Source organism: Oncorhynchus keta, chromosome 28 (assembly GCF_023373465.1).
Source record: "Oncorhynchus keta strain PuntledgeMale-10-30-2019 chromosome 28, Oket_V2, whole genome shotgun sequence".
Classification (NCBI taxonomy): Eukaryota; Metazoa; Chordata; class Actinopteri; order Salmoniformes; family Salmonidae; genus Oncorhynchus; species Oncorhynchus keta.
The window spans coordinates 14,283,795-14,305,937 of record NC_068448.1 but is presented as its reverse complement, the minus strand read 5'-3'; the positions used below and the strand labels follow the sequence as shown (position 1 = coordinate 14,305,937).

The 22,143-nt window shown below is 42.4% G+C and overlaps 1 protein-coding gene across 1 annotated transcript in view; it reads left to right on the top strand.

The window, feature by feature from the left end:
• Positions 1 to 22,143, top strand: part of LOC118376209 (rho guanine nucleotide exchange factor 25-like) — a 123,996-nt gene that overhangs the window by 75,324 nt on the left and 26,529 nt on the right. Inside the window, exons 5-8 of the mRNA XM_052484938.1 lie at positions 10,909 to 10,975; positions 11,551 to 11,654; positions 11,734 to 11,803; positions 17,501 to 17,590. Of these exons, the coding sequence (XP_052340898.1) occupies positions 10,909 to 10,975; positions 11,551 to 11,654; positions 11,734 to 11,803; positions 17,501 to 17,590 (331 nt within the window). The remainder of the gene's footprint in view (positions 1 to 10,908; positions 10,976 to 11,550; positions 11,655 to 11,733; positions 11,804 to 17,500; positions 17,591 to 22,143) is intronic.

Sequence of the window (22,143 nt, the reverse complement as noted above, 5' to 3'; positions counted from 1 at the left end):
CCATTTGGAAGACCCACCAAGCTTTAAATTCCTGACTGATGTCTTGAGATGTTGCTTCAATATATCCACATTATTTTCCCTCCTCATGATGTCATCTATTTTGTGAAGTGCACCAGTCCCTCCTGCATTAAAGCACCCCCACAACATGATGCTGCCACCCCTGTGCTTCACGATTGGGATGGTGTTCTTCGGCTTGCAAGCATCCCCCTTTTTCATCCAAACATAACGATGGTCATTATGGCCAAGCAGTTCTATTTTTGTTTCATCAGACCAGAGGACATTTCTCCAGTAAGGAATACCCCCTGTATTGGACAAAAATGAATGGCATGTCATTGGCATCGGACAAACCATATACACATTGGCCAATACCACCCAATTCGGCGTTGATTCATCCAAAGTGTATTGCAAATGCCATATGGTAATTGCCAGTTGTAACACTTTAAAAATTCAACAGGGGGCAAATGCGCTCCACCGGGGTTTTTCATATTGGATATGTAACCCAAATTAATGTCCAAAAAGTAAAATTTTGAAAAAATGAACTTTTTTCAAAAACTTATCACCCCTTAAAAAGTGCTTTCTGGACCGTTTTTCAAATTCTTTCGATTTTTTGTCAATTACACATGTGTAAGAACTGTATGAATATACTTTTGTCCAATTTTATTATCATAATTTTTTAATTTTTTTTATATGCGCATAGGAATATGTTTTGTCCAATTCCAATATGATTTCATAGGAAGTCAAAAGTCAAAAGTCAAAAATGTCAAAATTTTGTAAAAACTTCACACACCCATAAAAAAGTGCTTTCTGGACCGTTTTTCGAAATTCTTTCGATTTTTTGTCAATTACACATGTGTAAGAACTGTATGAATATACTTTTGTCCAATTTTATTATCATAATTTTTTTTTAAATTATATGCGCATAAGGAATATGTTTTGTCCAATTCCAATATGATTTCATAGGAAGTCAAAGTCAAAAAGTCAAAAATGTCAAAATTTTGTAAAAACTTCACACACCCATAAAAAGTGCTTTCTGGACCGTTTTTCGAAATTCTTTCGATTTTTTGTCAATTACACATGTGTAAGAACTGTATGAATATACTTTTGTCCAATTTTATTATCATAATTTTTTTTTTTTTTTTTTACATGCGCATAAGGAATATGTTTTGTCCAATTCCAATATGATTTCATAGGAAGTCAAAAGTCAAAAGTCAAAAATGTCAAAATTTTGTAAAAACTTCACACACCCTTAAAAAAGTGCTTTCTGGACCGTTTTTTGAAATTCTTTCAATTTTTTGTCAATTACACATGTGTAAGAACTGTATGAATATACTTTTGTCCAATTTTATTATCATATTTTTTTATATATTTTTTTAAATTGTGCATAAGGATTTTTTGTGGGCCAAATGACGTAAGAAATTTGACATGCTCAAAAATCCTGCAGAAATGCAAAATTGACTGGCCTGATGAACTCGGGATGGCCGGGCAGTGATAGTTGTTCCTTTCCATCACTCGTTGTGTTGACTTCATCATGTCCATTTTGTGATGTTTTTTCACTATATAATCATATTGCAAGTGCACGTGCATTTGCAATATGTTTCAATGTGCATTTACCATATGAAATTTGACCTTGCTCAAAAATGCAAAATTGACTGGTCTGATGAACACAGGATGGCCGAGCAGTGATAGTTGTACATTTCCATCACTCGTTGTGTTGATTTCATCATCTCCGTTAGGTGATGTTTTTACACTATAGAATCATATTGCAAATGCACGTGCATTGTTGTGCAACTGGTAACCCAAAAATAAAAATATGGTTGTAAATGCATTTACCGGTCATTCTGATATTAATGCTCGCTATGGGAACACAGGATGGCCGGGCAGTGATAGTTGTACATTTCCATCACTCGTTGTGTTGATTTCATCATGTCCATTAGGTGATGTTTTTACACTATAGAATCATATTGCAAGTGCGCGCATTTGCAATATGTTTCAATGTGCATTTACCATATGAAATTTGACATGCTCAAAAATGCAAAATTGACTGGTCTGATGGACACAGGATGGCCGAGCAGTGATAGTTGTACATTTCCATCACTCGTTGTGTTGATTTCATCATGTCCATTAGGTGATGTTTTTCACTATAGAATCATATTGCAAGTGCACGCGCATTTGCAATATGTTTCAATGTGCATTTACCATATGAAATTTGACATGCTCAAAAATGCAAAATTGACTGGTCTGATGAACACAGGATGGCTGAGCAGTGATAGTTGTACATTTCCATCACCTGTTGTGTTGATTTCATCATGTCCATTTGTTTATGTTTTCTCACTTTTGCAAAGTCACTGTGCATTTGCAATATGGTTCAATGGGCAGGTACCATCACGAATTTGTCATGCTATAAAAATCCTGCAGGAATGTGAAATTGACTGGTCTGATGAACACAGGATGGCCGAGCAGTGATAGTTGTACATTTCCATCACTTGTTGTGTTGATTTCATCATGTCCATTAGGTGATGTTTTTCACTATAGAATCATATTGCAAATGCACGTGCATTGTTGTGCAACTGGTAACCCAAAAATTAAAATATGGTTGTAAATGCATTTACCGGTCATTCTGATATTAATGCTCGCTATGGGAACACAGGATGGCCGGGCAGTGATAGTTGTACATTTCCATCACTCGTTGTGTTGATTTCATCATGTCCATTAGGTGATGTTTTTACACTATAGAATCATATTGCAAGTGCGCGCGCATTTGCAATATGTTTCAATGTGCATTTACCATATGAAATTTGACATGCTCAAAAATGCAAAATTGACTGGTATGATGGACACAGGATGGCCGAGCAGTGATAGTTGTACATTTCCATCACTCGTTGTGTTGATTTCATCATGTCCATTAGGTGATGTTTTACACTATAGAATCATATTGCAAGTGCGCGCGCATTTGCAATATGTTTCAATGTGCATTTACCATATGAAATTTGACATGCTCAAAAATGCAAAATTGACTGGTCTGATGGACACAGGATGGCCGAGCAGTGATAGTTGTACATTTCCATCACTCGTTGTGTTGATTTCATCATGTCCATTAGGTGATGTTTTTCACTATAGAATCATATTGCAAGTGCGCGCGCATTTGCAATATGTTTCAATGTGCATTTACCATATGAAATTTGACATGCTCAAAAATGCAAAATTGACTGGTCTGATGGACACAGGATGGCCGAGCAGTGATAGTTGTACATTTCCATCACTCGTTGTGTTGATTTCATCATGTCCATTAGGTGATGTTTTTCACTATAGAATCATATTGCAAGTGCGCGCGCATTTGCAATATGTTTCAATGTGCATTTACCATATGAAATTTGACATGCTCAAAAATGCAAAATTGACTGGTCTGATGGACACAGGATGGCCGAGCAGTGATAGTTGTACATTTCCATCACTCGTTGTGTTGATTTCATCATGTCCATTAGGTGATGTTTTTACACTATAGAATCATATTGCAAGTGCGCGCGCATTTGCAATATGTTTCAATGTGCATTTACCATATGAAATTTGACATGCTCAAAAATGCAAAATTGACTGGTCTGATGGACACAGGATGGCCGAGCAGTGATAGTTGTACATTTCCATCACTTGTTGTGTTGATTTCATCATGTCCATTAGGTGATGTTTTTCACTATAGAATCATATTGCAAATGCACGTGCATTGTTGTGCAACTGGTAACCCAAAAATTAAAATATGGTTGTAAATGCATTTACGGTCATTCTGATATTAATGCTCGCTATGGGAACACAGGATGGCCGGGCAGTGATAGTTGTACATTTCCATCACTCGTTGTGTTGATTTCATCATGTCCATTAGGTGATGTTTTTACACTATAGAATCATATTGCAAGTGCGCGCGCATTTGCAATATGTTTCAATGTGCATTTACCATATGAAATTTGACATGCTCAAAAATGCAAAATTGACTGGTCTGATGGACACAGGATGGCCGAGCAGTGATAGTTGTACATTTCCATCACTCGTTGTGTTGATTTCATCATGTCCATTAGGTGATGTTTTTACACTATAGAATCATATTGCAAGTGCGCGCGCATTTGCAATATGTTTCAATGTGCATTTACCATATGAAATTTGACATGCTCAAAAATGCAAAATTGACTGGTCTGATGAACACAGGATGGCTGAGCAGTGATAGTTGTACATTTCCATCACTCGTTGTGTTGATTTCATCATGTCCATTTGTTTATGTTTTCTCACTTTTGCAAAGTCACTGTGCATTTGCAATATGGTTCAATGGGCAGGTACCATCACGAATTTGTCATGCTATAAAAATCCTGCAGGAATGTGAAATTGACTGGCCCGATGAACTCGGGATAGCTGGGCAGTGATTCTGGTTCATCTCCATGGCTCGTTAGGGTTGATTTCAGAATGTCACTTTTGGTGATGGTCCCTCTCCGTTTAAACATATTGCTAATGTACAAAAGTCAACTAGCAAGTCAGTGTCCATCAGTCAATTAGATGTCATTTGACACCAAACTGATACCAATTGACACCAAACCCACTTTTTCCAACTCATTTAGAAGCCAACTATCATATATGTCAGAGCAGGCCCATAATTCACAGCGCCTTTAGTTTAAAACATAATAAAAACGTAAAACACATAGTTACGTTCTAGCTGCGGGTCCAGGTCAGACATTATGTGAAGGCCTATGTGGGCGACCCGAATCCCGAGTTTCGGCTCGATAGGTCCTTCGGTGCCCGAGTAAAACCCTAATTGGTGCTGAAAATCCACTTTTTTCCATGCCTTGCTATGGGGTCCTTGAATGAGCTATCGGACCGAAACGTTGGGGTCCGTCTCTATGGGCGAGCCGGTTCCAATGCACCTAGTCTTGTGTCTCTGAGACTTTTCTAAATGTCGCCATTTTCGTAATGGTCAAAATGAATTGAAATCATTGCAAATGTACGAGGCTATTTCTCGGTCCGAGAACCTTCTAGAGCCACCTAACTCACCACGCACTATCGACCCGAGGTCTAGAACAGGTTTCTAAAGTTTCGGAACTCTAGGTCTGACGGTTCTTTTAGCTCGAACAAAGCTAACTATTGGAGGCACTGTCTGTCTCTACAACCCCCAATACGTCCCTCCTTCCAAGTTGTGTGTCTGTGTGATTTAGTTTTCCTTTGAAATTTTATGGGAAAAATGACTGATTTACAGTTCATGGGGGTTGCCTAATCACACATATGAAGTTTTGGACAGATCTGACTTTTTTAACCCCTCGAAACAGCCCCTGAGACACCAATTAAGGCACTTCCGGTTGGCACAGGAAGCTATAAGTCAACACATATCCTCACTGGGCTATGCTTTTACAGAATCCTGTGTTTTAAGTCCTTACGTTAAGAATTGACTGATTTACACAGGGTTGAATGCACTATGTCTATCAAACTGCAGGCAGGTAATGGAAAAACACTTTTAGGGTGATTTTAACCACTTCCGGTTGGTCCAGGAAGCTTAGAATCAACACAGGTAGACCTCATACTGGCCTGATGGACTGTCATCAAAGACAGGTTCATACGGCATTCATAACCCATATAGACTTCAGGTTGAATTTAGGGGTTCAGGCAATGTATTCCTATGGGGAGAGAAGTCAATGCAAACTCTTTGAAGTAAACACCTTCTTTTAACTATTAAGGGTTAATGCCACACGGTCAAGGTTAGGCTTGCACGGATCGGAAGGACCTTAGGAACGTACCTGAGGTCGAATTGTGCTTCTCACCCTAACGGTTCTCTCACTGTCACCCAAAAGCAAATGACGTTGTGGGGCAGGCTTCATTTGGGCCTACTTTTCTAATGGTCGCTGCGCTCAGACCGAGCGAGCTACGGTCAAGCGGGATATCTCGTTGAACTCGGCACGGCCTAGAGATTATGTTTATGCCATTGCCTGCTCTCTGTGTCTTTGAGAACCGCACTTTTCACTCCAGCCTTGCTGTGTGTGCGTGTGAGAGCTTTTCTTTGACATCTGTTGGGAGAAATGACTGATTTACAGTTCATGAGGGTTACCTAGTCACACATATGAAGTTTTGAAAAGATCTGACCTTTTTAACCCTTGGAAACTGCCACTGTGACATCATTAAAGGCACTTCCGGTTGGCACAGGAAGCTATAAGTAAACCCATGTCTTGATTGACATAGAAACTTACAGAATCCTGAGTTTTAAGTCCTTACGTTAAGAATTGACTGATTTACACAGGGTTGAATGCACTATGTCTATCAAACTGCAGGCAGGTAATGGAAAAACACTTTTAGGGTGATTTTAACCACTTCCGGTTGGTCCAGGAAGCCTAGAATCAACACAGGTAGACCTCATACTGGCCTGATGGACTGTTACCAAAGACAGGTTCATACGGCATTCATAACCCATATAGACTTCAGGTTGAATTTAGGGGTAAAGGCAATGTATTCCTATGGGGAGAGAAATCAATGCAAACTATTTGAAGTAAACACCTTCTTTTAACTATTAAGGGTTAATGCCACACGGTCAACGTTAGGCTTGCACGGATCGGAAGGACCTTAGGAACGTACCTGAGGTCGAATTGTGCTTCTCACCCTAACGGTTCTCTCACTGTCACCCAAAAGCAAATGACGTTGTGGGGCAGGCTTCATTTTGGGCCTACTTTTCTAATGGTCGCTGCGCTCAGACCGAGCGAGCTACGGTCAAGCGGGATATCTCGTTGAACTCGGCACGGCCTAGACATTATGTTTATGCCATTGCCTGCTCTCTGTGTCTTTAAGAACCACACTTTTCACTCCATCCTTGCTGTGTGTGCGTGTGAGAGCTTTTCTTTGACATCTGCTGGGAGAAATGACTGATTTACAGTTTAGGAGGGTTACCTGGTCACACATATGAAGTTTTGGAGAGATGTGACTTTTCTAACCCTTCAAAACAGACAGTGTGACCCAATTAAAGGCACTTCCGGTTGGCACAGGAAGCTATAAGTAAACACATGTCTTGATTGACATAGCCACTTACAGAATCCTGAGTTTTAAGTCTTTAAGTTAAGAATTGACTGATCTACACAGGGTTGAATGCACTATGTCTATCAAACTGCATGCAGTGTATGGATCAACACTGATAAGGTGATTTCAACCACTTCCGGTTGCTTCAGGAAGCTTATAATTGGCACAGGTAGACCTCATAGTGGTCTGATGGACTGTCATAGAAGACAGGTTCATAAGTCATTCATAACCCACATAGGCTTCAGGTTGAATTTAGGGGTGCAGGCAATGTATTCCTATGGGGAGAGAAGTCAATGCAAACTCTTTGAAGTAAACACCTTATTTTAACTATTAAGGGTTAATGCCACATGGTCAAGGTTAGGCTTGCACGGATCGGGAGGACCTCAGGAACGTACCTGAGGTCGAATTGTGCTTCTCACCCTAACGGTTCTCTCACTGTCACCCAAAAGCAAATGACATTGAGGGCCAGGCTTCCTTTTGCGCCTTCTTTTTTTCAAGGTCGCTGCACTCAGAGCGAGCTACGGTCAAGCGGGCGTCTCGTTGAACTCTGCACAGCCTGGAGACTATGGTGATGCCATTTTTTGTGTTGATTTCAGAATGCCATTTTGGTGATGGTCCCTCTCCGTTTAAACATATTGCTAATGTACAAAAGTCAACTAGCAAGTCAGTGTCCACCAGTCAATTAGATGTCATTCTGACACCAAACTGATACCAATTGACACCAAACCCACTTTTTCCAACTCATTTAGAAGCCAACTATCACATATGTCAGAGCAGGCCCATAATTCACAGCGCCATTAGTTTAAAACATAATAAAAACGTAAAACACATAGTTACGTTCTAGCTGCGGGTCCAGGTCAGACATTATGTGAAGGCCTATGTGAGGCGACCCCGAATCCCGAGTTTCGGCTCGATAGGTCCTTCGGTGCCCGAGTAAAACCCTAATTGGTGCTGAAAATCCACTTTTTTCCATGCCTTGCTATGGGGTCCTTGAATGAGCGATCGGACCGAAACGTTGGGGTCCGTCTCTATGGGCCGAGCCGGTTCCAATGCACCTAGTCTTGTGTCTCTGAGACTTTTCTAAATGTCGCCATTTTCGTAATGGTCAAAATGAATTGAAATCATTGCAAATGTACGAGGCTATTTCTCGGTCCGAGAACCTTCTAGAGCCACCTAACTCACCACGCACTATCGACCCGAGGTCTAGAACAGGTTTCTAAAGTTTCGGAACTCTAGGTCTGACGGTTCTTTTAGCTCGAACAAAGCTAACTATTGGAGGCACTGTCTGTCTCTACAACCCCCAATACGTCCCTCCTTCCAAGTTGTGTGTCTGTGTGATTTAGTTTTCCTTTGAAATTTTATGGGAAAAATGACTGATTTACAGTTCATGGGGGTTGCCTAATCACACATATGAAGTTTTGGACAGATCTGACTTTTTAACCCCTCGAAACAGCCCCTGAGACACCAATTAAGGCACTTCCGGTTGTCACAGGAAGCTATAAGTCAACACATATCCTCACTGGGCTATGCTTTTACAGAATCCTGAGTTTTAAGTCCTTACGTTAAGAATTGACTGATTTACACAGGGTTGAATGCACTATGTCTATCAAACTGCAGGCAGGTAATGGAAAAACACTTTTAGGGTGATTTTAACCACTTCCGGTTGGTCCAGGAAGCTTAGAATCAACACAGGTAGACCTCATACTGGCCTGATGGACTGTTACCAAAGACAGGTTCATACGGCATTCATAACCCATATAGACTTCAGGTTGAATTTAGGGGTAAAGGCAATGTATTCCTATGGGAGAGAAATCAATGCAAACTTTTGAAGTAAACACCATCTTTTAACTATTAAGGGTTAATGCCACACTGTCAACGTTAGGCTTGCACGGATCGGAAGGACCTTAGGAACATACCTGAGGTCGAATTGTGCTTCTCACCCTAACGGTTCTCTCACTGTCACCCAAAAGCAAATGACGTTGTGGGGCAGGCTTCATTTTGGGCCTACTTTTCTAATGGTCGCTGCGCTCAGACCGAGCGAGCTACGGTCAAGCGGGATATCTCGTTGAACTCGGCACGGCCTAGACATTATGTTTATGCCATTGCCTGCTCTCTGTGTCTTTAAGAACCACACTTTTTCACTCCATCCTTGCTGTGTGTGCGTGTGAGAGCTTTTCTTTGACATCTGCTGGGAGAAATGACTGATTTACAGTTCACGAGGGTTACCTAGTCACACATATGAAGTTTTGAAAAGATCTGACCTTTTTAACCCATGGAAACTGCCACTGTGACACCATTAAAGGCACTTCCGGTTGGCACAGGAAGCTATAAATAAACTCATATCATGATTGGGGTATGCCTTTACAGAATCCCGAGTTTTAAGTCTTTACGTTAAGAACTGAGTTATTTACGGAGGGTTTAGTGAGTGTGTGTTATTTCAGAAAATCATAGAAAATCACAGAAATCTCGCAGAGCTCCGCAGCACACTTTAAAAAGATTCGTAAGAACAACCTGCAACTGGATCTGTAACCGTTGAAAAAAAAACACCTATCCGTGAACATCACCAAGGTGTCGTTGTACGATTTCTCTTAAATGACGATAGATAAATGGCTGGTTCTTTTTTATTGACACCGGAGGCTCCTTGACTTTGACGTGAAGTGGAAAAATAATTTCTCTATTTTCATTTTGGACCTTTAATCCCAGATAAATGGCCATAACTCAAAAACCGTTGAGGCCTAGACGCCATCTTGTTCGGGGCCAACTGCCCATTATGCCGCCCCTACGCTCACCGAGTTTCGGCTTCTAAATATTTCAGTTCAGTTTTCGAGATAAGGCCCCGTCGTGAATCGTGATGTTTTGTAGCAATAGCCATATGATTGCTTATGCCCTCTTGTGGGAATTTCCGGGACATGGGAAAAATGACATAAATCTTATTATTTTTGTAAAACGGAAACCGAATGTCCGACAACGTTCATTTGATGACTTCCTGGTAGGTCCGGCCCTGCCGCTCGGCCCGACGCCGTCCGCGAATTTTACAAACGATTTCGGACGTCTAGTAAGGGACCGTACATTTGCAATATGGACTTTCTCACTAACCATACAGGTACTGCCGAATTCTTCCCTTAAGGTAGGATTGATTTGCACTTTTCGCACCAAAGTACATTCATCTCTAGGAGACAGAACGCGTCTCCTTCCTGAGCGGTATGGCGGCTGCGTGGTCCCATGGTGTTTATACTTGCGTACTATTGTTTGTACAGATAAACGCGGTACCTTCAGGCGTTTGGAAATTGCTCCTAAGGATGAACCAGACTTGTGGAGGTCTACAATATTTTTCTGAGATCTTGGCTCATTTCTTTTGATTTTCCCATGATGTCAAGCAAAGAGGCACTGAGTTTGAAGGTTGGCCTTGAAATACATCCACAGGTACACCTCCAATTGACTCTAATGATGTCAATTAGCCTATCAGAAGTTTCTAAAGCCATGACATCATTTTCTGCAATTTTCCAAGCTGTTTAAAGGCACAGTCAACTTAGTGTATGTAAACTTCTGACCCACTGGATTGGTGGGACGGTGAATTATAAGTGAAATAATCTGTCTATAAACAATTGTTGGAATTATTTTTTGTGTCATGCACAAAGTATATGTCCTAACCAACTTGTCAAAACTATAGTTTGTTAACAAGACATTTGTGGAGTGGTTGAAAAACGAGTTTTAATGACTCCAACATAAGTGTATGTAAACTTCTGACTTCAACTGTACATATAGTTATTTTAAAAGTCGAAAACTGTATGTAACAACTGCAGATTACCCCTTTAAACAGACAGGACTGTTTGGAAAGACTTTTCATTGACCAACACTTAGTATCGTCTCTCTGTCCAGGTACGTACTGAAGGAACTCCTAGAGACAGAGAAAGTGTATGTGGAAGACCTGGGGTGCATAGTAGAGGTGAGAATACTGTATTAGAACCATTTCCAGGGACAGTGATATCAACAGCGGCAGCAGAAACCACCGTTTCACTGCTGGAGTTGGAAATCTGACAACTTTCGTATCAACCAAGGCAGAAGAAGAACCGGCACCCATTTATTCAATGATTTGGCCTGGAAATCATTGTCAACGCAACACCTTCAGTTTCTTTCAACACGGCTTTGTCTGGCTCCAAAAACAGACATTTATTTTATTGGGTCTGATTTTATTAATATATATATTAGTATCGTGTTACAAAACTTTTAATCTGACAGAGTTTGATATATTCTAGGTGAAGAAATTGAAGACTTGAAGACAGTTATTTTTGGCCCAGTGATGTTATGGCAACATAATACCAACCTGCCTATGTTTGGAAAGCTTTTCCAAGTCAGAAATAGTTGTTTTCCAGGTAATTAGGTATGTACATTATATGTGGCGGAACTACATAGACTTTAGCTCAACAGGTTAGCTTGTTGTGTGCAGGAGACCTGGGCTTGAATCCCAGTCAGTAATTACAGGATATGAGATCTGAGGTTGGGTGTATGTTTCCTGTACAGGGCTACATGGTCACTATGACTAATAAAGGTATACCAGACGACATGAAGGGAAAAGACAAGATCGTGTTCGGAAACATTCATCAAATTTTCGACTGGCATAAAGAGTGAGTATCGGAGATACTGTACAGTGTGTGTGTGTGTGTGTGTGTGCGTGGTGTTTGTAACCTGTCTCTCTCTCTCTAGCTACTTCATGGGCGAGCTGGTGAAATGTATAGCAGAACCAGAGAGACTGGCCCAACTTTTCATAAAGCATGTGAGTCTACATACACGGACACACACAGGGACACACACACAGACACACACACAAATGGACACACATGGACACACACACAAGCACATGGACACACACAGATACAGGTGTGTCCTGTGTCGATTTGGGGTCTGTTGAGGTATAACGCTGTAAGGAAACACATGAAAAGCTCCTGTTTATCCACCAACACATCTCTGTATTTCAGCTGCAAGCATTCGCCCCTCACTTGCACTCGCACCCACACACACACACACACACACACACACACACACACACACACACACACACACACACACACACACACACACACACACACACACACACACACACACACACACACACACACACACACACACACACACACACACACACACGTTTCCCCCTCCACTTCCTTGTTGTTGATACCAAGGATTTCAGACCTGCCTGTGTTTTCCTAGTCACAGACAGGCTGGCTAGCATCTTGACCAGCCCAGACAGAACCGGTCAGTCAGGAAGCGTGTGTGTGGCTGGACCGAGGGGTCAGGAAGCGTGTGTGTGGCTGGACCGAGGGGTCAGGAAGCTTGTGGAGAAAAACAGCTGCAGTTTGAAGAAGCAAACAGAAAAAAGCCACATGAATAAGAATCCGTAATAATAAACACTTGACTAGACTCTTTGATATGGTGGCTATTTTCCTCCGGCCCTAAAGATGACTATATCTGTACTGTATCTGGTCGATAAACTGCTGATCAACAGAGATTTTTTTACTGAGCGGTCCCAAATATACTGATCAAAAATATAAACGCAACAGATAAAGTATTGGTCCCAAGTTGCCACATCACTGCCCGAGATGGCATAGCAGTTCAGACGTCTTTTGTCCTCGTCTTGTCGTGTCCTGTATATATATATATATTTGCAACTTTTTTTCACGTACATTTTATTTTTATTTTCCATCAACTCATCTTCAAAACACTCTCCTGCAACCCGCCTCACCAATTTATATTTATAAATAAGTATTATTTACCTCAAATCTGCAATCCTCCAAGAAGCTAGCCAGAAGCTAGCCAAAAACTCCAAGAAGCTAGCCAGAAACTAACCAGAAGCTAGCCAGGAGCTAGCTAGAAGCTAATCAGAAGCTAGTTCAGAAGCTAGTTAGCTTCTTTACTGGTAAATCGTTAGTATTCAGCTAACCACGGTTTGTGGTCATCAGCTATCCTTTAGCTCGAAAATCTATCGCCAGTTTTGTACGGCGCAGCGCGGCTCGGAACGGAACATACCGGACCAATTTTTCTCTCCATGTCCTTGGATTTCAACTGCTCTCTGGACATTAATTTCCGGATCTCACAGCTAGCTAGCTGCTATCCGTGTGTCTATCTGCTCTCGTCGATTCCGGAGCAAACATCAATTACTCCGGAGCTAGCCAGCTCCGTCAATCACTCCTGAGCTCCGTCAATCACTCCTGGGCTGCAGTCACCTATCCGGACCCGTTTACTGCCTACGCGGAGCCCCACCGGGCCTTCACAACTGGACTGCCGGCGTTATCTACCCGAAGGAGATCCGGCTGGCTCCTCCGTCGCGACGTTACCTGAACGCCCATCTGCGGCCTGCTAACCGTTAGCTGTCTTACCGGCTGCTCTCAGAATAGACAATCGGACAATTTATTTATTTTTATTATTATTATGTTTCTTCTTGGGCCTCTATAACTATATCTATTGTTTTTATTTTATTTTTGTTGTTGTGTGATTTGGACTAATCCCCTCTACCACACGGAACCCCACTAATCTACTGACGGAACGCAAGAGGTGGCTAACAACAGACCTCCATCCTATGCTAGCTTGCTACCGATGTCCTGGCTAGCTGTCTAAATCGCCGTGACCCCCAAACCAACCACTCCACTCACTGAACTCTTTTGATCACTCGACTAAGGATGCCTCTCCTTAATGTCAATATGTCTTGTCCATTGCTGTTCTGGTTAGTGTTTATTGGCTTATTTCACTGTAGAGCCTCTAGTCCTGCTCACTATACCTTATCCAATTTATTAGTTCCACCACCCACACATGCAATGACATCTCCTGGTTTCAATGATGTTTCTAGAGACAATATCTCTCTCTTCATCACTCAATACCTAGGTTTACCTCCACTGTATTCACATCCTACCATACCTTTGTCTGTACATTATACCTTGATGCTATTTTATCGCCCCCAGAAACCTCCTTTACTCTCTGTTCCAGACGTTCTAGACGACCAATTCTTATTGCTTTTAGCCGTACCCTTATTCTTCTCCTCCTATGTTCCTCTGGCGATGTAGAGGTGAATCCAGGCCCTGCAGTGCCTAGCTCCACTCCTATTCCCCAGGCGCTCTCTTTTGATGACTTCTGTAACCGTAATAGCCTTGGTTTCATGCATGTTAACATTAGAAGCCTCCTCCCTAAGTTTGTTCTATTCACTGCTTTAGCACACTCTGCCAACCCGGATGTTCTAGCTGTGTCTGAATCCTGGCTTAGGAAGACCACCAAAAATTCTGAAATTTTAATTCCAAATTACAACATTTTCAGACAAGATAGAACTGCCAAAGGGGGCGGTGTTGCAATCTACTGCAAAGATAGCCTGCAGAGTTCTGTCCTACTATCCAGGTCTGTACCCAAACAATTTGAACTTCTACTTTTAAAAATCCACCTCTCTAAAAACAAGTCTCTCACCGTTGCCGCCTGCTATAGACCACCCTCTGCCCCCAGCTGTGCTCTGGACACCATATGTGAACTGATTGCCCCCATCTATCTTCAGAGCTCGTGCTGCTAGGCGACCTAAACTGGAACATGCTTAACACCCCAGCCATCCTACAATCTAAACTTGATGCCCTCAATCTCACTCAAATTATCAATGAACCTACCAGGTACCCCCCAAAGCCTTAAACACGGGCACCCTCATAGATATCATCCTAACCAACTTCCCCTCTAAATACACCTCTGCTGTCTTCAACCAAGATCTCAGCGATCACTGCCTCATTGCCTGCATCCGTAATGGGTCAGCGGTCAAACGACCTCCACTCATCACCGTAAAACGCTCCCTGAAACACTTCAGCGAGCAGGCCTTTCTGGCCGGGTATCCTGGAAGGATATTGATCTCATCCCGTCAGTAGAGGATGCCTGGATATTTTTTTAAAATGCCTTCCTAAACATCTTAAATAAACATGCCCCTTTCAAGAAATTTAGAACCAGGAACAGATATAGCCCTTGGTTCTCCCCAGACCTGACTGCCCTTAACCAACACAAAAACATCCTATGGCATTCTGCATTAGCATCAAACAGCCCCGTGATATGCAGCTGTTCAGGGAAGCTAGAAACCGTTATACACAGGCAGTTAGAAAAGCCAAGGCTAGCTTTTTCAAGCAGAAATTTGCTTCCTGCAACACTAACTCAAAAAGTTCTGGGACACTGTAAAGTCCATGGAGAATAAGAACACCTCCTCCCAGCTGTCCACTGCACTGAAGATAGGAAACACTGTCACCACTGATAAATCCACCATAATTGAGAATTTCAATAAGCATTTTTCTACGGCTGGCCATGCTTTCCACCTGGCTACTCCTACCCCGGTCAACAGCACTGCACCCCCAACAGCAACTCGCTCAAGCCTTCCCCATTTCTCCTTCTCCCAAATCCATTCAGCTGATGTTCTGAAAGAGCTGAAAAATCTGGACCCCTACAAATCAGCCGGGCTAGACAATCTGGACCCTTTCTTTCTAAAATGTTCTGCCGAAATTGTTGCCACCCCTATTACTAGCCTGTTCAACCTCTCTTTCGTGTCGTCTGAGATTCCTAAAGATTGGAAAGCAGCCGCAGTCATCCCCCTCTTCAAAGGGGGAGACACCCTGGACCCAAACTGTTACAGACCTATATCCATCCTGCCCTGCCTATCTAAGGTCTTGAAAGCCAAGTCAACAAACAGGTCACTGACCATCTCGAATCCCACCGTACCTTCTCCGCTGTGCAATCTGGTTTCCGAGCCGGTCATGGGTGCACCTCAGCCACGCTCAAGGTACTAAATGATATCATAACCTCCATCGATAAAAGACAGTACTGTGCAGCCGTCTTCATCGACCTTGCCAAGGCTTTCGACTCTGTCAATCACCATATTCTTATCGGCAGACTCAGGAGCCTCGGTTTTTCGGATGACTGCCTTGCCTGGTTCACCAATTACTTTGCAGACAGAGTTCAGTGTGTCAAATCGGAGGGCATGCTGTCCAGTCCTCTGGCAGTCTCTATGGGGGTGCCACAGGGTTCAATTCTCGGGCCGACTCTTTTCTCTGTATATATCAATGATGTTGCTCTTGCTGCGGGCGATTCCCTGATCCACCTCTACGCAGACGACACCATTCTATATACTTCCGGCCCGTCCTTGGACACTGTGCTATCTAACCTCCAAACGAGCTTCAATGCCATACAACTCTCCTTCCGTGGCCTCCAACTGCTCTTAAACGCTAGTAAAACCAAATGCATGCTTTTCAACCATTCGCTGCCTGCACCCGCACGCCTGACCAGCATCACCACCCTGGATGGTTCCGACCTTGAATATGTGGACATTATAAGTACCTAGGTGTCTGGCTAGACTATAAACTCTCCTATAAACTCTCCTTCCAGACTCGTCTCATCTCCAATCGAAAATCAAATCAAGAGTCGGCTTTCTATTCCGCAACAAAGCCTCCTTCACTCACGCCGCCAAACTTACCCTAGTAAAACTGACTATCCTACCGATCCTCGACTTTGGCGATGTCATCTACAAAATTGCTTCCAACACTCTACTCAGCAAACTGGATGCAGTTTATCACAGTGCCATCCGTTTTGTCACTAAAGCACCTTATACCACCCACCACTGCGACTTGTATGCTCTAGTCGGCTGGCCCTCGCTACATATTCGTCGCCAGACCCACTGGCTCCAGGTCATCTACAAGTCCATGCTAGGTAAAGCTCCGCCTTATCTAAGTTCACTGGTCACGATGGCAACACCCATCCGTAGCACGCGCTCCAGCAGGTGTATCTCACTGATCATCCCTAAAGCCAACACCTCATTTGGCCGCCTTTCGTTCCAGTACTCTGCTGCCTGTGACTGGAACGAATTGCAAAAATCGCTGAAGTTGGAGACTTTTATCTCCCTCACCAACTTCAAACATCTGCTATCTGAGCAGCGAACCGATCGCTGCAGCTGTACATAGTCTATTGGTAAATAGCCCACCCATTTTCACCTACCTCATCCCCATACTGTTTTTATTTATTTACTTTTCTGCTCTTTTGCACACCAATATCTCTACCTGTACAATCTGCTAAATTGTAATTATTCGCCTACCTCCTCATGCCTTTTGCACACAATGTATATAGACTCCCCTTTTTTTTCCTACTGTGTTATTGACTTGTTAATGGTTTACTCCATGTGTAACTCTGTGTTGTCTGTTCACACTGCTATGCTTTATCTTGGCCAGGTCGCAGTTGCAAATGAGAACTTGTTCTCAACTAGCCTACCTGGTTAAATAAAGGTGAAATAAAAAAATAAAATAAAAAAAAGGTCAAAATCACAGGTTTGCAACACAATAAACTTCTGTTTTGATAATATTTTGAATCTAGTTCAATATGTTCTTAGCAGCTATAGATAGTGCTTTGTGCTGTACTGTTTATTTTCTGATATGTTAAATTGCTATACGGTTGACTGTCTGTGTGTATGTTTGTATTACAGGAGAGGCGTCTCCACATGTACGTGGTTTATTGTCAGAATAAACCCAAGTCGGAACACATTGTCTCTGAGTACATCGAGACCTACTTCCAGGTTAGTATCTCTTAGCAAACATACAGCTAAGTCCACCATACATCACTGTTATCTTACTGAAACGCTCGTTCCAAAAATACAATTCAGTTTTATTAGACTCCTTTTGCTGGAATGTTATTTCCTTTTGTGGTAATGGCAGGTTTGGTTTTAGTAATGTAGTATGTCACGTGGGAATAATGCTATGCTTTGTAGATGTGGTCACGTGGGAATAATGCTATGCTTTGTAGATGTGGTCACGTGGGAATGATGCTATGCTTTGTAGATGTGGTCACGTGGGAATAATGCTATGCTTTGTAGATGTGGTCACGTGGGAATAATGCTATGCTTTGTAGATGTGGTCACGTGGGTGGCTTTGAGATGTAATGAATAATATGCTTTGTAGATGTGGTCACGTGGGAATAATGCTATGCTTTGTAGATGTGGTCACGTGGGAATAATGCTATGCTTTGTAGATGTGGTCACGTGGGAATAATGCTATGCTTTGTAGATGTGGTCACGTGGGAATAATGCTATGCTTTGTAGATGTGGTCACGTGGGAATAATGCTATGCTTTGTAGATGTGGTCACGTGGGAATAATGCTATGCTTTGTAGATGTGGTCACGTGGGAATAATGCTATGCTTTGTAGATGTGGTCACGTGGGAATAATGCTATGCTTTGTAGATGTGGTCACGTGGGAATAATGCTATGCTTTGTAGATGTGGTCACGTGGGAATAATGCTATGCTTTGTAGATGTGGTCACGTGGGAATAATGCTATGCTTTGTAGATGTGGTCACGTGGGAATAATGCTATGCTTTGTAGATGTGGTCACGTGGGAATAATGCTATGCTTTGTAGATGTGGTCACGTGGGAATAATGCTATGCTTTGTAGATGTGGTCACGTGGGAATAATGCTATGCTTTGTAGATGTGGTCACGTGGGAATAATGCTATGCTTTGTAGATGTGGTCACGTGGGAATAATGCTATGCTTTGTAGATGTGGTCACGTGGGAATAATGCTATGCTTTGTAGATGTGGTCACGTGGGAATAATGCTATGCTTTGTAGATGTGGTCACGTGGGAATAATGCTATGCTTTGTAGATGTGGTCACGTGGGAATAATGCTATGCTTTGTAGATGTGGTCACGTGGGAATAATGCTATGCTTTGTAGATGTGGTCACGTGGGAATAATGCTATGCTTTGTAGATGTGGTCACGTGGGAATAATGCTATGCTTTGTAGATGTGGTCACGTGGGAATAATGCTATGCTTTGTAGATGTGGTCACGTGGGAATAATGCTATGCTTTGTAGATGTGGTCACGTGGGAATAATGCTATGCTTTGTAGATGTGGTCACGTGGGAATAATGCTATGCTTTGTAGATGTGGTCACGTGGGAATAATGCTATGCTTTGTAGATGTGGTCACGTGGGAATAATGCTATGCTTTGTAGATGTGGTCACGTGGGAATAATGCTATGCTTTGTAGATGTGGTCACGTGGGAATAATGCTATGCTTTGTAGATGTGGTCACGTGGGAATAATGCTATGCTTTGTAGATGTGGTCACGTGGGAATAATGCTATGCTTTGTAGATGTGGTCACGTGGGAATAATGCTATGCTTTGTAGATGTGGTCACGTGGGAATAATGCGTGGGAATAATGCTATTGTAGATGTGGTCACGTGGGAATAATGCTATGCTTTGTAGATGTGGTCACGTGGGAATAATGCTATGCTTTGTAGATGTGGTCACGTGGGAATAATGCTATGCTTTGTAGATGTGGTCACTTTGTAGATGTGGTCACGTGGGAATAATGCTATGCTTTGTAGATGTGGTCACGTGGGAATAATGCTATGCTTTGTAGATGTGGTCACGTGGGAATAGATGTGGTCACGTGGGAATAATGCTATGCTTTGTAGATGTGGTCACGTGGGAATAATGCTATGCTTTGTAGATGTGGTCACGTGGGAATAATGCTATGCTTTGTAGATGTGGTCACGTGGGAATAATGCTATGCTTTGTAGATGTGGTCACGTGGGAATAATGCTATGCTTTGTAGATGTGGTCACGTGGGAATAATGCTATGCTTTGTAGATGTGGTCACGTGGGAATAATGCTATGCTTTGTAGATGTGGTCACGTGGGAATAATGCTATGCTTTGTAGATGTGGTCACGTGGGAATAATGCTATGCTTTGTAGATGTGGTCACGTGGGAATAATGCTATGCTTTGTAGATGTGGTCACGTGGGAATAATGCTATGCTTTGTAGATGTGGTCACGTGGGAATAATGCTATGCTTTGTAGATGTGGTCACGTGGGAATAATGCTATGCTTTGTAGATGTGGTCACGTGGGAATAATGCTATGCTTTGTAGATGTGGTCACGTGGGAATAATGCTATGCTTTGTAGATGTGGTCACGTGGGAATAATGCTATGCTTTGTAGATGTGGTCACGTGGGAATAATGCTATGCTTTGTAGATGTGGTCACGTGGGAATAATGCTATGCTTTGTAGATGTGGTCACGTGGGAATAATGCTATGCTTTGTAGATGTGGTCACGTGGGAATAATGCTATGCTTTGTAGATGTGGTCACGTGGGAATAATGCTATGCTTTGTAGATGTGGTCACGTGGGAATAATGCTATGCTTTGTAGATGTGGTCACGTGGGAATAATGCTATGCTTTGTAGATGTGGTCACGTGGGAATAATGCTATGCTTTGTAGATGTGGTCACGTGGGAATAATGCTATGCTTTGTAGATGTGGTCACGTGGGAATAATGCTATGCTTTGTAGATGTGGTCACGTGGGAATAATGCTATGCTTTTAGATGTGGTCACGTGGGAATAATGCTATGCTTTGTAGATGTGGTCACGTGGGAATAATGCTATGCTTTGTAGATGTGGTCACGTGGGAATAATGCTATGCTTTGTAGATGTGGTCACGTGGGAATAATGCTATGCTTTGTAGATGTGGTCACGTGGGAATAATGCTATGCTTTGTAGATGTGGTCACGTGGGAATAATGCTATGCTTTGTAGATGTGGTCACGTGGGAATAATGCTATGCTTTGTAGATGTGGTCACGTGGGAATAATGCTATGCTTTGTAGATGTGGTTGGGAATAATGGTGCTTTGTAGATGTGGTCACGTGGGAATAATGCTATGCTTTGTAGATGTGGTCACATATTGCTTTGTAGATGTGGTCACGTGGGAATAATGCTTTGTAGATGGTCACGTGGGAATAATGCTATGCTTTGTAGATGTGGTCACGTGGGAATAATGCTATGCTTTGTAGATGTGGTCACGTGGGAATAATGTTGCTTTGTAGATGTGGTCACGTGGGAATAATGCTATGCTTTGTAGATGTGGTCACGTGGGAATAATGCTATGCTTTGTAGATGTGGTCACGTGGGAATAATGCTATGCTTTGTAGATGTGGTCACGTGGGAATAATGCTATGCTTTGTAGATGTGGTCACGTGGGAATAAATGCTATGCTTTGTAGATGTGGTCACGTGGGAATAATGCTATGCTTTGTAGATGTGGTCACGTGGGAATAATGCTATGCTTTGTAGATGTGGTCACGTGGGAATAATGCTATGCTTTGTAGATGTGGTCACGTGGGAATAGATGTGGTCACGTGGGAATAATGCTATGCTTTTGTAGATGTGGTCACGTGGGAATAATGCTATGCTTTCAGATGTGGTCACGTGGGAATAATGCTATGCTTTGTAGATGTGGTCACGTGGGAATAATGGTCACTATGCTTTGTAGATGTGGTCACGTGGGAATAATGTCATGCTTTGTAGATGTGGTCACGTGGGAATAATGCTATGCTTTGTAGATGTGGTCACGTGGGAATAATGCTATGCTTTGTAGATGTGGTCACGTGGGAATAAATGCTTTGTAGATCACGTGGGAATAATGTATGCTTTGTAGATGTGGTCACGTGGGAATAATGATGCTTTGTAGATGTGGTCACGTGGGAATAATGCTATGCTTTGTAGATGTGGTCACGTGGGAATAATGCTATGCTTTGTAGATGTGGTCACGTGGGAATAATGCTATGCTTTGTAGATGTGGTCACGTGGGAATAATGCTATGCTTTGTAGATGTGGTCACGTGGGAATAATGCTATGCTTTGTAGATGTGGTCACGTGGGAATAATGCTATGCTTTGTAGATGTGGTCACGTGGGAATAATGCTATGCTTTGTAGATGTGGTCACGTGGGAATAATGCTATGCTTTGTAGATGTGGTCACGTGGGAATAATGCTATGCTTTGTAGATGTGGTCACGTGAATAATGCTATGGTAGAATAACTATAGATGTGGTCACGTGGGAATAATGCTATGCTTTGTAGATGTGGTCACGTGGGAATAATGCTATGCTTTGTAGATGTGGTCACGTGGGAATAATGCTATGCTTTGTAGATGTGGTCACGTGGGAATAATGCTATGCTTTGTAGATGTGGTCACGTGGAATTGTGGCTAATGCTTTGTAGATGTGGTCACGTGGGAATAATGCTATGCTTTGTAGATGTGGTCACGTGGGAATAATGCTATGCTTTGTAGATG